Consider the following 13,540-nt stretch of genomic DNA (forward strand, 5'->3'; position numbering starts at 1 on the left):
AGAGGCTTTTGGCGATATTGCTGCTAGTCTAGAGCCCTACACAAGTAGAAAATTGAAAAAAAAAAATACGGAGAATAATACATATATACGTCCCGTCGCTTATTAATCGTTTTGATTGATTGATTACAAATCACATTACGTTCGAACAATTCATGCTCAACATAGTGAAAGTACTCTGTAAAATAACCTTATCAAGCAATGAAACTAGGAAGAAATGGCCGTTTTCTTGTAAATGGAAAAGTAAAAGGCACTTTGCACCTAGCATTGTGGCCCCCCACAAACTCATCTGGAGCCCTTGGTGTGCCACGGGCTTCCCCGCTCGATGACACCTGCTGTAGATCGTCGTAAGTGTGTACGAAAATTTTTGAACCCAATGGTAACACTTAACCTTATTTTCGGGCCAGTTTTTATTCAAAGAGGCTTGTGGCGATATTGCTGTTAGTCCTGACCAGAGGTCCGCTATTACTATTTGGCGCGACCATAAAAAAAATGATTTTATCTTTTCGCGACTCAAGCATTTGGTGAGCATATAATTTTGTAGAAAATACTTCGCAATTGAATATCGATTTTAGGAATACTATTGACAGTAGCAATTTTCTTGCGCAAAATTGTATGGAACATGTAAAACACAGTAAATAATTATAATTAGAGGTTAATAAAGCTATAGTTCATAAACAAAGTACACGGACGCGAAGCTTATTCTTTATGGCAAGTTTAAATAGTTTTGCGACTCAGAGTGGAAGGTGTCGCGACCCACTATTTGCGGGCCCCTGGCCTAGACGAGTAGAAAATAAAAAAAATATATACGGAGTATAATTCATACGTCCCATTACTTATTAGTCGTGCGTGTATGTACTTTTTTTTAATCCACTTTGGATCAGTATTTCAATATTTAGGGAAATGCGTGAAAATGCTTTAAGCTCAGATATTTAAAAGAAAATACGAAGAATCCAGTGATCGCACGCAGTTTTGATTATTATTTAGTATTAGGATATGACAATGCTACCAGCCTTTGTAATATGTGAAAAAATAAAAAAAGATACAAACACTATTTGATACGTCTTCCATCGCTTAGTTGGCGTCTATCGATCGATAAATTCGAACCAATAGAACAGCTCTACGCGCGTTTAAAGTTCGATGATACTTATGCCATCACAAGGGTTTATTGACCCAGTGTTTTGTCATAATCGAAAAATGCCACATGAATTATTTCGTCACTGACACGTTGCATGGTGCCTTTTGATTGGTCGAAACGAGATTGTATATGTGGTAAAATATATAGGATCGTTCATTATCGTTTGAATACGGACAAGACTTAGACGTTTTAACAGAATCAAGAAATTTTACTGGAAAGGGTAAGTTTGAGATTATAATATTGATTTGTATTTTTGGCAAAAACGTATAATCATATTTTTCAATGAATATAGTATGAAAATATATATATATAGTATAATATATAATTATCTTTTTCATCGAATTGAACAAAACAACAAAACTAAACGACAAAAACAAAGCGTGTCCTGAGCCTATTTAGTTCGTCGTGCTAGTTCGTTTTTTTTTTAATGAATGTAGTATGTAGAATTTAATTTTTGTTTTTATTGAATTACACAAAGCAGGACTGATCATAAAAAAGCTTGTTCGGATATACATCCTAGTTACCAAGCCGTCTTGAAGAATTTTTTCTCGCTGGTCTGGGATAAATATGGATATACCAGTTTTTAGATAGATAAAAATGATTCGTATTTTCGGCAAAAATAGTTTTTTCAAATCTTATTTTTTATGAATGTAGTATACAAAATTTAATTTTGGTTTTACTAAATACCAAAATTAAACAAATAATTATATATTTACGGTACAGTAAAGCCCCCCCCCCCCCCCCACACACACACACAACACCCGCTCAAAATTAGAAAATCAGTAATCATGCAGTTACGGCTAGGAATGCAGATTGCGCTGGAAATTCTGAATTTTAAATCATGCCTCGCCTTAACTCGAACACTAACTGAATCACTATATTACATTTGACACACAGACAACTTTTCTGGTCTGCATTATACAATACTGAGAAATAAAACACCATTGTGTAATTTGGACTTCAATTGCTAAATATAAAACAAAGAGAGAGATCTCATCAATGACACTTATTTCGGCCACCCGCTGTTATTTAATCAAGAAATTCACAGATTTTATTGACTCTTTAACATGCGTGACTCCTATAATTCTACTATGATTGTTTAAATACGCATGTAACTGCTTTTCGTGTTGTAATTGAACTATGTATGTCTGAAGAAGTCTGACCTTGGTCAGACGAAACGTTACAGAAATATATTTGTGTTAGTGTGCAGCAAGACTCTTGAATAACTAACTGAATAATTACTAAATTGTTACTTAGAAAAATCTCAAAATTGAACGTTAAGCCGCTTGCCCAAAGCTTTTTAGTAGCGACGACTACATGCATACAGAATAATAATAAATCGGTTAACTATTAAATATCCAACCTAAACGAGTAAGCGGGCGATAGCTTATAGAATTTGCCATATGATTAAGCCGTCTTAGTGGCTTTCTCCGCCTGGATAAATATGGAAGCTCTGAAAAATGAAAAAATACGACGCTAATATAATTTACTTGCTGGGTGCCGCTGCTCGATAACCTATATATACTGGTTTTCTGCGACTCCATTCTCCCTGATATGCATTTTTCATAATTTATTGTTATTGTACACGTAGTGGACATAACGATCGTTTCAATATTATGTTGTTGTTGTTGTTCTTGTTCTTTGACACGTTTTTAAAAAGTCGCTTTTCTCTTCGAATACTAAACCAATTGCTTTGAAATTTTCAGTGGTTAAAGATAAAAATTTTCTCCAGAAGACTATTACTTTTTTTTTCGCTATGACGTCATCAAAATTATGTGACTCTACGTGTCCATATATTTGAGCATAGCTCTCTTGTTTGTTTATCTAGTGTTTTTTCAGTATGAAAAAATAAACTACTTAATTAATATTCTCAAATTATAGCCATCATAGGGAAATGAGCATGCAAAACCTGTGGCTCTATATTCCTGTTCACTTCAAAGTTTTGAGTGATGACGTCATCAAAATTAGAAATGACATAACCACAACCTAAAATATTTATTTCCAATAAGTTTCAAGTAAAGTAACAGTCGCCTATTCACTCAGACTAAATTTCCGAATAAGCAGCGAAGATACATAAAGAGTTAATATTTCGCAAGGTATGGAATCTTTCCGGCCAGGCATTGGCTACCCAATTAATAATAATCTGCGTGAGTTGTTTTAAAAGAGGGTTGGACCCCACTCTTTCTCTAGCCCAGTTTATCTCAAACGCGCCCCACAAGGGAGGCATAGACAATTTTTTAATGAAGCTAATTTATAAAAATAGTTGTTAGATTCGATCTTGCGGCTTTGATTCGGATATTTACATGTCTTTATTGTTTAGAGATTGCAGAGCGCTGTTGTGATTTTATCTTCATTATTCTTAGCGTGGAGGCTTACTATCTGTTATTTGTAGATTATTGTTAGCTACTCATTTTTGAGGTGGGGCGCGTGACTTGGCAATTTCTAAAATGGTGGCGCGTGATAAAACGTTTGAGAAGCACTCCTCTTGCCTGTTGTTCATCAATCTTACGTGTCCCGCTACCCACCCTTCTATTCCAAGTTATTGCTGAAATCTGCGTACAAACTTTTCATTAATATAGTTCAATTTCAAATTGTTCAAATTTTATTGTTCAAGTATCCTATATGGGATTCGAACCCACGTTTATTCCGGCTGTAGTTCACCAATTTTTCACTCGTTTCCTCTTGCCACTAAATTTAGCATTTATTTTCCAATATTTATCAAATCAATCCTATTTCAGGACAATCTACAAGATGCACAAATCAATCATCATATTGCTATTCGGGGTCGCACTCTTATGCCCCCATTTCACGTTTGCTGCCGACGGAGAAGCGTAAGTATTTTTTATAATTACTTGACTACGTTTTGATTATAAGGGTTTGTATACGTGCTGACCACTGACATACGTTATCAATTACTTTCTAGATCGGGGGTGGGTAACTTCTCTAGTCGGCGGAAATGAAGTCCTCGGTGCGCCGGATTATAACATGAATAGTATTCAATATCTTAATCACATATTTATTCATTAATGCAAGAAAGAAAGTTATAAATCGCGTTTAAAGTAAAGTTTGAACTTTACAAAACATAGAGACCAAAAAACACATAATGAATTTATCATAATGTACTAAAAGTGTAATATTGTAATATCATAATGTACTGATGTACAGTCAGCGGGCCGGACCCGGCCCCCGGGCCGTATGTTGCCCACCACTGTTCTTGATCTTTTGGACACCCCCCACTCTTCCCCCGCCAAAGCTCAGAATAAGAAAATTAGTAATTATTTAGATGGGTTAGGAATACATATTGCGGCGGAAATTCTGATTTTAAATCGTTCTCAATTAACGCGAACCCCGACTGGATAATTACTATTTTCAAAACGTGGCGTTGTTTTTCAAATATCACATATTTGCATTAGTGACAAGGGCTTTGTACAAAAGATCTTAATGTCACTAAGACAAAATAAATGCTATAGATAAAGCAAGACTTGACCACAGCGAAGAGGAAAACTTTCGTTTGCAATAACTTTTTTCAGAGCTCCAGTAAACTAATGATGCGTAAATAGTATTATGGCTACGCTTCTGCGCAAAGTCATTTAAATAATTCCGAGTCCAAACGAGGAAGAATTGAAAGCATCAACCAGTAATCTAATAAAGAAACGCTAGTAAATTTGGGCGAAGCAATTTTTATGTAAACTAACACAAAGAAGAGCCAGCAAAATAAGCTGAAAGCGACCAGTGCTACGCTAAGACCTTTATATCGGTTTATATCAAAGATCTCGGTGGATATAGGTTAATGCTGGTATACTTTATATATATGCTGTTTAGCTCAAAGCGAATTTTCTTATAAGTTACTGCGTTTATTCCCTAGTATTTTCTAATATTATCAATTTTATTGTTTATTTTATATTTGTATTGAAGTGTTTCTCAATAGTAATTATATATGAGAGAAGTTACACAGCGTAAAAACTTGGCATCTGCTGCTATTTGTCAGTCAGTTAATTTTGCGACCATTGAAGGCATGAATATTGCCCATCGCCTAACAGGGTGATCCAAACCCAGGCCCGCGGGCCACATGTGACCCGCCGCTTCATTATCTGTGGCCCGCGTCACATCCGGAGAGGAATTAAAAAATCGTATTTCGTGTTGTTTCGTCATAAAATTAACCAAAAAATATTCTGACATATTGTTGCATCACTAGTGTCAATAAATTGACTAGTGTTATGGCTTGCTTAGGCATCTAGCGACGTTAAACGAGCGAGTTTCTTGGCACTATTGTGACCCGCGAACAATGCAAAAGTAATTTTGTGGCCCGCGGAGCTGCCAATCTTGGACCACCCTGGCCTAATATTTGAGCAAATCCCTGGGTCGCGAGATTTAAAAAATTTTTTTTTTTTAATTTTGAATCCAATTTCCTTTTGTAATTCAGAGAAGATGACGCGTCAGTTGCAGTCGGTAAATTATTTTTTATTTTGAACTCGTCATTTAAGAGTTTTCATTGCAATCACGTCATCATTTAGGTATCGTCATTATACCTGTGACGTCATTCTATAAATCACATCTATCTATTAACTGTTAATTGTCATTTTTATTTATTTCATATCATCGTTCATCTCGATTACCTCATCCTCTTCATTACGTCATCAACAATATTACGTCACAATCAACGGTAGAACAGCGTAGCATCTGATCTAGCTAAGTATTGGTCCAGCAGAGCGAGGCAACATAGGGCTATTAAACAACACCAAGCTATGCTAAGAAGAAGGCGAAAATCCATTCGTCAGTCTATGATTCCTCCATGGATAAAGTACAGTAAGGAACATATAGGCTTGTTTCTAGCCCTCGATAAGTTTGATAAGTAAAATGTATCCCCCAACTGACTGTATACTTCAATATGTGTTGTAAGGTAAATAGAAAAAAGTAGTACACACGCTGGATAGTCTCGTTGCCCAGTAAACAAAGAAATATCCATTAAGCAGCTACAATTTATCATTTGTTAACGACAAACTTCAATTTTGTACAAAACCGAATTAACCCTTAATTCTCTCGTTTAATCCCCAGCTAATTTCAGAAGTAAATTATCCCCTTAACTCTGTACATTGTCTCTCCAATTTGTACTGTAAGTGGACTTTAGAAAAAGTGTTGTCTAAACTATGAGGCAAATTAAAATTAGCATCTCTGACTCTACTATATACGGAGATGCTATGGAAGCCTAGTTATATTCGGGGATATTAGTTGCAAACGCGACTCCAAACAATTATATGAAACAAATTCTCAAGAAAATGATTTAAACGGGCGGTAGAAACATTACTTTCACCCCAAAGCGGCCACGATTCAAGCTCAATATTCGACAGACTTCGACACGCAGGGAAGAGGTGTGGTGGCGCGAACTAAGTAAAAAAGCAAAATGTTTTGCGAAGTTTGTTGTTGTTGATTAATGAGGCCGAACGCTAATAGAATAGGGGGAGTGTGGGGGGAGGGACCAAAAATATTAACGTTAAAAGGGTATATTTTGTGAATATCAATTTTTATTCTTCATTGCATTTACTTATCATTGCAGTTATTCACCTACGTCACCTTCCATCTTCACCATTACGTCGTCAGTGTCATTATTACGTCATCAAAATCATTTAGTATATATTTATTTAATCATATTTCATTACTTCTGCTCATTGGTATGCAATATTTAAAAGAAATTTTAGTTTAAATGTTCTCGGAATTAGTGATACAATGAAATTACATTAATTTCTAATATAAACCTGCGTTTTAGACTTTTTAATTTTTTTTAAACTCTGAGGAATTTTTAATGCAAAATATTTAAAGCTCAATAAATTCCTCAGTATTTTTTTGAATGTATGCTCATTTTGTTTTGGCAATTTTTTTCGAATGTTTCTAAATAGGCCAAGCGGGAGAGCATGTCTGCGTTTGGGCAAGCGCTTCTAATTTCATCTTGAATTTTTTTGAATTTAGGCGAAATTGTAATTGCCGTAGAAACCAATTTAAAAAAATTTGACTTAAATTTATTATTCTCTGAAATCTAAATTCTATGAAACTATTGTTGTCGTGGCAAACGATTGAAAGATTTTCTTCAAAAAAAATTGCGAAATTCTGAAAAAAAATGTTTACGAATGATGTCACTAAAATTTCTCTTACGTAACAATGTCACTGATGACGTCATCAGAAGCGGAAGGTGCCGAAGGCGAGGAATCTGAATCTACTGAATCTACAGAGAAACCGAACGAAGAAGGACAAAAAGAACTGACGCTAGAAGACATTCAACTGTGGTCGTCCATCGATTTGGACAAGGATGGCAAACTGACAGTCTCGGAATTCGATAGGTAAGGGTTGTTTTATAAGTGTTATGGAAGAGGGAGGGGGGGGGTTACGGTTTAGACGAGCTTCGACTTCAATCGATGTTACTACGCGTTAGACAAGGATGGCAAACAGTCTCTGAAGTCGATAGGTGAAAATCTTTTTGCTTTGAGGGTTGGAATGCTCCGAACAATTCTTTAGACAAGCTTCGTTATTATCATTCGTACGTCGATTCGTCGATTCGTACGTCGATTCAGATAAGAGTAGAAAACTGACCGTCTCTGAATTCGATAAACAGGACTCATAAACAGGACTTCAAATCCGGGGTAAAAATTAGATATTTCAATGTTTCAATGTTGATCCAAGGTTTGGCAGCCTTCTAAGGTTTCTCAGTAGTGATGGGCCATGACTCCGCCCCTAATTTATTTATTATCTTGATATGCGATTATGCGGCATCTGCAGTAACACATAAATTCTTACACCTTTCCAACACCATTTAACTCAATTCTTGTATCGCTATCGCTTGTATACCTTGGGTAACTTCGAAATAAGTCTGTGGAGGGATTCTTTGGGATATTGTTAAATATCAATGGAAGCTTTTATCTAGCCTTGTTCGGAACAAAAGACAAGAGTAAGCGTCGTATTACGTCCTTACCCCCCCCCCCCCCCCCCAACTTTGGGCTGGCTACGGCCTTGGTTCCACATACTACTTCATGCTCGTGTCTAATTACTTAATTTATTTACAGATTTGTTCGTTCCCCATCTTCAGCCGCATTCGTTGCCCAAATGAAGAGCGAAAAAGCAATCAAAGCCTGGGCCGATAGTAAGTTATAGATCTTTTGTGTTTTTCGTAAATTTCAAAATTTTGCATTAGTGGCGAGGATTTTGTAAAAAGATCATAAGTTATCTAACTTTTCTTGTACTTTTTATATCAGAGTTTTGAACTGAAATTATTTAAAATAAATAGATGTATTATAGGTAAAAAGTTGGAGAATTGAGCAAATTACATTTAATTCACATTAAATTAATGTAGTCCAGTTTTTTTGAGTGAGGTCCAAATAGTAAAACGGAAAAAGGCCCAAACAATTTTGTTGGAAATTTTAAATTCAACCACGTAATAAACTTGTGAAGGGATATTTAATTTGTTTAGTTGCAATGCACGTTATGTATGATCGTTTGACAAAAACCATTTGGCCAAAATTGATACGTTGGATTTATAGAACTTTTTTGTATCACAGCAATAATTGAAATTTATTGGAGGCTAGTAAATGTAAAAGCATCGGAATACCAAGAAGAAACGGGATAAGACAAACTATCATTCGGAACAGTGTTCCCTCTAAGGTGTGCGCGTGTGCGCGCGCACACAGCTTTCAGAGGCTGCGCACACGCATAGATTTACTGCGCACAGACGTATTTGGATGTAATGTGACAATGTTCTCGGTTGGCAGGTTGAGAAAATTTGTTGTTGGTCTACCCATTACCCAGTTAAAACGCTAAAATTTCTTCATTGGTTTTTGCACAAATATTAGTCATTTCCAAAAAAGTGCGCACACACCAAAATTTCTGCGCACACATACTACAAAAATTAGAGGGAACATTGATTCGGAATGACCGAGGTCCCAAGCGAGCATACCAACGAGGGCTTATATCCTCACATATTGCGACACAACCCTCTATAGTTCCAAACTAAACAAACAAAAACAAGTATTATCGGTAGGCTTACCATACGTCCCGCTTTAGGCGGGACAGTCCCGCTTTTCAGCGTCATGTCCCGCCGTCCCGACAAGTCAGCCAAAAGTCCCGCTTTGGCGTTCGGCCATTCAGCATATTACACGAACATGTTTTCGTTACTGTTGTTTCTGTGTAGCGAAGCGCTAGCCTACTTACTGAAGGTGAATGCGTTTGTTTCGTTGTTTCCCGCCAACATTGTTAGAGAACGTATCACATGTAAATGCTATGTCACTAGTAAATGCTTTGTTTCTTGTCGTCCTCGAGCACCCTAAAATGCTGTTTTTCTTATATTCTACACTGTATATGTTTTACGTTACGTATTTTCAGCATTGGTGGTGAAATAAAAATAATGATTACTGCTCGGCGTCCCACGGTTTGCCGACAAGTGATATATACCCTAGTAATAGATTTTTCTCGCGACCTCCGAAGAACAGCTGCGGGGGGCCACAGTTTGAGAAACTTCAATTTAAACCCAAATTACGTTTTCCCTCTTAAAATGCGAGAAAATTTTGCGAATTTTTCGCTTAACCTGAAACCGGACTTTTGCCATTGAGAGCGTCGTTTGTCCTTGTTCACCCACGCCATTGCCGGCACTTAACGAAGTCAATTGCACTCAAAATGAAATACCCGCGATCGTTTGGTTACGTGGCTTTTTCGAATGCTTTCGCTATTATATTTTCAATGAAGCTATCTGCTCGGAAAAAGGCTCTTTATAAGCAAATGGCAGTAATTGTAGAACAAGGGCCTTGCCAACAATTTTCAAAAGGAGGGAGAGTGTGGGTTTTCAGAAGTCTTATAGGTCTAAAAAGCGTTCTAAGCTACGAAAAATGGCAATATGATAAAGAAAAATTTTATTCTTTCACACCATAAAGAGGGGGAGGGGGGGGGGGGTACGACCCGCAAAACTACCCCATTGGTACGCCCCTGTCGGAAACACTCACCCTTGGTGAAATTGTAGACAAGCGATTCGATGGTCCAGGGACAATCGCGAAAACTAGTAGAGTGTTCCGCGTCCCTCAGGAACTAGAATAAAAGAAACTTATTTAAGTATTTGATAATACGGAAATATTTTAAACTTTATAACAAAATTGGCCATACTTAAATGAGACCGGTGTACTTGCATATTATCGCACAAAAGATCGAATTTTAGCTCTATTTCGAAAATGGTGGGTATCAGTTAGCTGGCCTTGAGGGTTAAAAAATTGTTTTGAACTACGAATCTTTTTTAACATTTCAAAAAGGTAGTACATGTACCCATATTTTGGAATCCTCGATTAAAACCATCTCTTTCTTTTACACAGACGTGGGTATTGACGTGGCGAAGGCGAAGCAGGCAATGGCCCTGGGAGCCCAAAGCCAGGCAGCTCGCATTCGTGCAGCAAATATACAACAAATTCAGAGACAGAGAGCGATACAACAACATCAGTACAGGAGCAGGGTTAATCAGCAATCAAGAGTGAACAACTACTTTGCCAACTTGGGGGTAAGTTTAATCAAGCATTACTCGCCAGTATAATTCCTTACTAATGTAAATGTGTCGAAGCTGCCTTTTTATGCTTGATTGCAGTCTAAAAATATTAGCAAATTAGTGAATACCCAAATTGATATCGGTTTCTTACCTTTATTGCAATTACACATTTATTTTCTGATTCATTTTTTTGGCTCCTGTTTATCTTAGGTGAGATTAAGCTAGATTATATATTGTGTCATCTTCCAACTTATTCTAACACAGAGGTGTACAACAGGCGGTCCGCGGGCCACAATCCGGCACGTCAAGTCACTTAGTGTGGCCCCCGGCAACACTCCGATTTTTCCCCATCTAGCAAAAAATTATAGTCATCTTTTTATGTTTGAAAAGGCGCTCATGGGAAAAAATACATAAATACATTTTGTTCTTGTCGCTGCGTTGAAATTTTCGCCGTTTTTCCCGGTGCATTTATTACTGTAAGGCTAAGCAATAGCCGCATTTTCTTCGCCCCTCATCCCGGGTAGTCGGTACGGAACCACTAGGACAGGGGTCGGCAACCTTTTTTCGCTCGCGAACCAAAATTAAGGTTGCAAGTCATTGGCGGGCCGCACATATTTTTTAGAAAGTTGAAAATCCAATCGGATGGTACATTGTATAAGAAAAATCAAGCAGTGATACATCTCCCGAATAGAATATAGATTTATTTCCTGACTGCATCCCATAAAATCCCATTTGAATATTTTCAGCGCCATTGAACCCTTTGCACTTAGCATCAACTTTTCTGCGTTTTGTTGTCATTTGCTTATAATTAAATTATATGCTCATTAAACGAGTACTTGTGAATTATATAGATGTTAGTTTATAATATAATTTAGTCTAAAAAATATATTCGTCAAAACGGATGTTTTGTTACTATAATTTAGTGAAGCGTCGCGGGACGAATCCGGCCCGCGGGCCGTAGGTTGCCGACCCCTGCACTGGGGGATTTTTTGTACAAAGCTCCGTCACTAATGCGAAATGTGAGATTTGAGAAAAACACCCCGCTACGTTTTTAAATACCAGATTAGTAAATATCCAGTTTGGGTTAGGAATCATTTAAAAATTTGGATTCCCAGCGCAACCTGCATTTCTAACTCCAACTGAAAATTACTAAATTTCTTATTCTGATTGTTAGCGGGGATTTTTTCAAGGTGAAGGATTTGTACAAATATATAGATAGTATTTCCGTAGTATGTGTACCAGGTTAGGATTAGGCCATAATTTCATTCCGATTTTCCTCATTTTAGTTCTTTTACGAGTTCGGCGACTGTCTGTGTTAGCCAAGTGCTCATAGGTTTCAGTCCCTTTACAAAACTGATGTTAAGTAGGCGAACAAAATTAGTTACCTCCATATTGGTACACATACTTCTGGGGCGCTTAAAAGATACCCACAAAGATTCGGGGCCTTTCACAATTAGTAGTTAGTGCCGTCTGGAGCCTTTTTCGTAGTGATGGCGCGAAATAGCGTTATAAAATATTTAACCCATTCTTTAACTTTCAGCGCCAGTACTACAGAGCGGCGGTTTCCAGAGGTGGAAGACGAGATGAATTGTAAAAAGAAAAATAAAACAAAATTACGTCATCAACTCAATGACGTCATCAATTAATAATTTTAGGAGACTATTTCGACATAATGACTTTTGATTGGATCTTACCCAGCCACAAGCTTGCCCATCATTGGAATATATTTGGTGGCCTGAGTCCGTTTTTGAACCGGAGTTTAGTAAATTGATTTGTTTGTTTATCACAATTCGGATATCCGGTAATACTTCCAGATATGTACCATTTCATTTGTAGTAGGTAAATATATATCATTCGTGTATCCGGTCAGAATTTCACTTTAGTACTATTCAGAGATTCTCGCTATTGAAAATCAATGAAGCGTTTCAGGGCAGAATAACTCAATTCAATTTGTGTGATTTTGATGCTGTTATTTTACGCTTCATTAATTATTGGTTAAAAGAAAATTGAATTGTATTATAGTTGATCCAATGAGACCGTATATATGTATGTGCTTTTAATATTATCATGTAGTAGCAAAAGTAAAATAATTCGATCTGGAAATTTTGCATTATGTTTTTTTTATGATGGGGGGGGGGGGGGGGGGAACTGATGAGATGACGTAATTATATAGCCATGGTGTCAGCACAGGGACTAGGAATCAGTGGCGAATCTACCGTGTTTCCCTAAAAATAAGACCGGGTCTTATTTCAATTTTCCTCCGAAAAATAACACTGGGGCTTATTTTCGGTGAATGTCTTATATTTTCATTTATCAAAAACATAAGTAGAGAACTACGAGATTTTCGAATATACAAAACATGAAAATCTATATCCATTAACTTAAAATAACACGCTTTAGTCAAAACAACTACAAAACATAGATTATCAATCATTTAAAACGTGTAGGAGAGATTTCTTGCTATCGACTAGGTCAAAAAATATTCCCGTTATTTAGTAGGTCTTATAAGTCTTATTTTCGAGGAAACACGGTACATGAAATGGCGCCGATGGCAAAGTTTTAGAATGCGCCCCCCTGATCATGAATCACAATTATTTACAACTGGTGTTAAATTGAGATACTTGTACGTTATTATTTGAGTAAAAATAAGAGTTTCAATTATTTGTTATTTGGAATAATTTTATTGAAGCATATAACCATTAAAACTTTCCACCACTTTGCGCCCCAACCCAAACGGCGCCCATGGTCCGAGGCTAAATACGCCAAAGCGACAATATATCGCTTTTAGATTTGGATTGGTCAGTTCGCTATTTGTCAGGACGATCGTTTACAATTTCAAATTAAATAGACGAAAGGCGATCAGATGGTATGGTCAAAAATAGCAAATCGTCCATAAGCTT

General features: G+C 36.8%; 1 protein-coding gene across 2 annotated transcripts; it reads left to right on the top strand.

Moving 5' to 3' along the window:
• Positions 1–1,205: 1,205 nt before the first annotated feature.
• LOC120331636 (uncharacterized) lies at positions 1,206–12,743 on the top strand. 2 transcript variants are annotated; one of them, XM_039398747.2, is made up of 7 exons: positions 1,206–1,355; positions 3,874–3,966; positions 5,808–5,941; positions 7,359–7,467; positions 8,188–8,264; positions 10,474–10,655; positions 12,181–12,743. In XM_039398747.2, exons 2-7 carry the CDS (start codon positions 3,887–3,889, stop codon positions 12,232–12,234), a joined length of 636 nt encoding a protein of 211 aa, XP_039254681.1. In that variant the 5' UTR covers positions 1,206–1,355; positions 3,874–3,886; the 3' UTR covers positions 12,235–12,743. The 2 variants fall into 2 exon arrangements, with proteins under 2 accessions (XP_039254681.1, XP_077969814.1); XM_078113688.1 differs by lacking the exon at positions 5,808–5,941 and adding an exon at positions 5,559–5,584 and having other exon boundaries at positions 1,207–1,355; positions 7,311–7,467.
• Positions 12,744–13,540: the final 797 nt, after the last annotated feature.

Source organism: Styela clava, chromosome 6 (genome assembly GCF_964204865.1).
Source record: "Styela clava chromosome 6, kaStyClav1.hap1.2, whole genome shotgun sequence".
NCBI lineage: Eukaryota > Metazoa > Chordata > Ascidiacea > Stolidobranchia > Styelidae > Styela > Styela clava.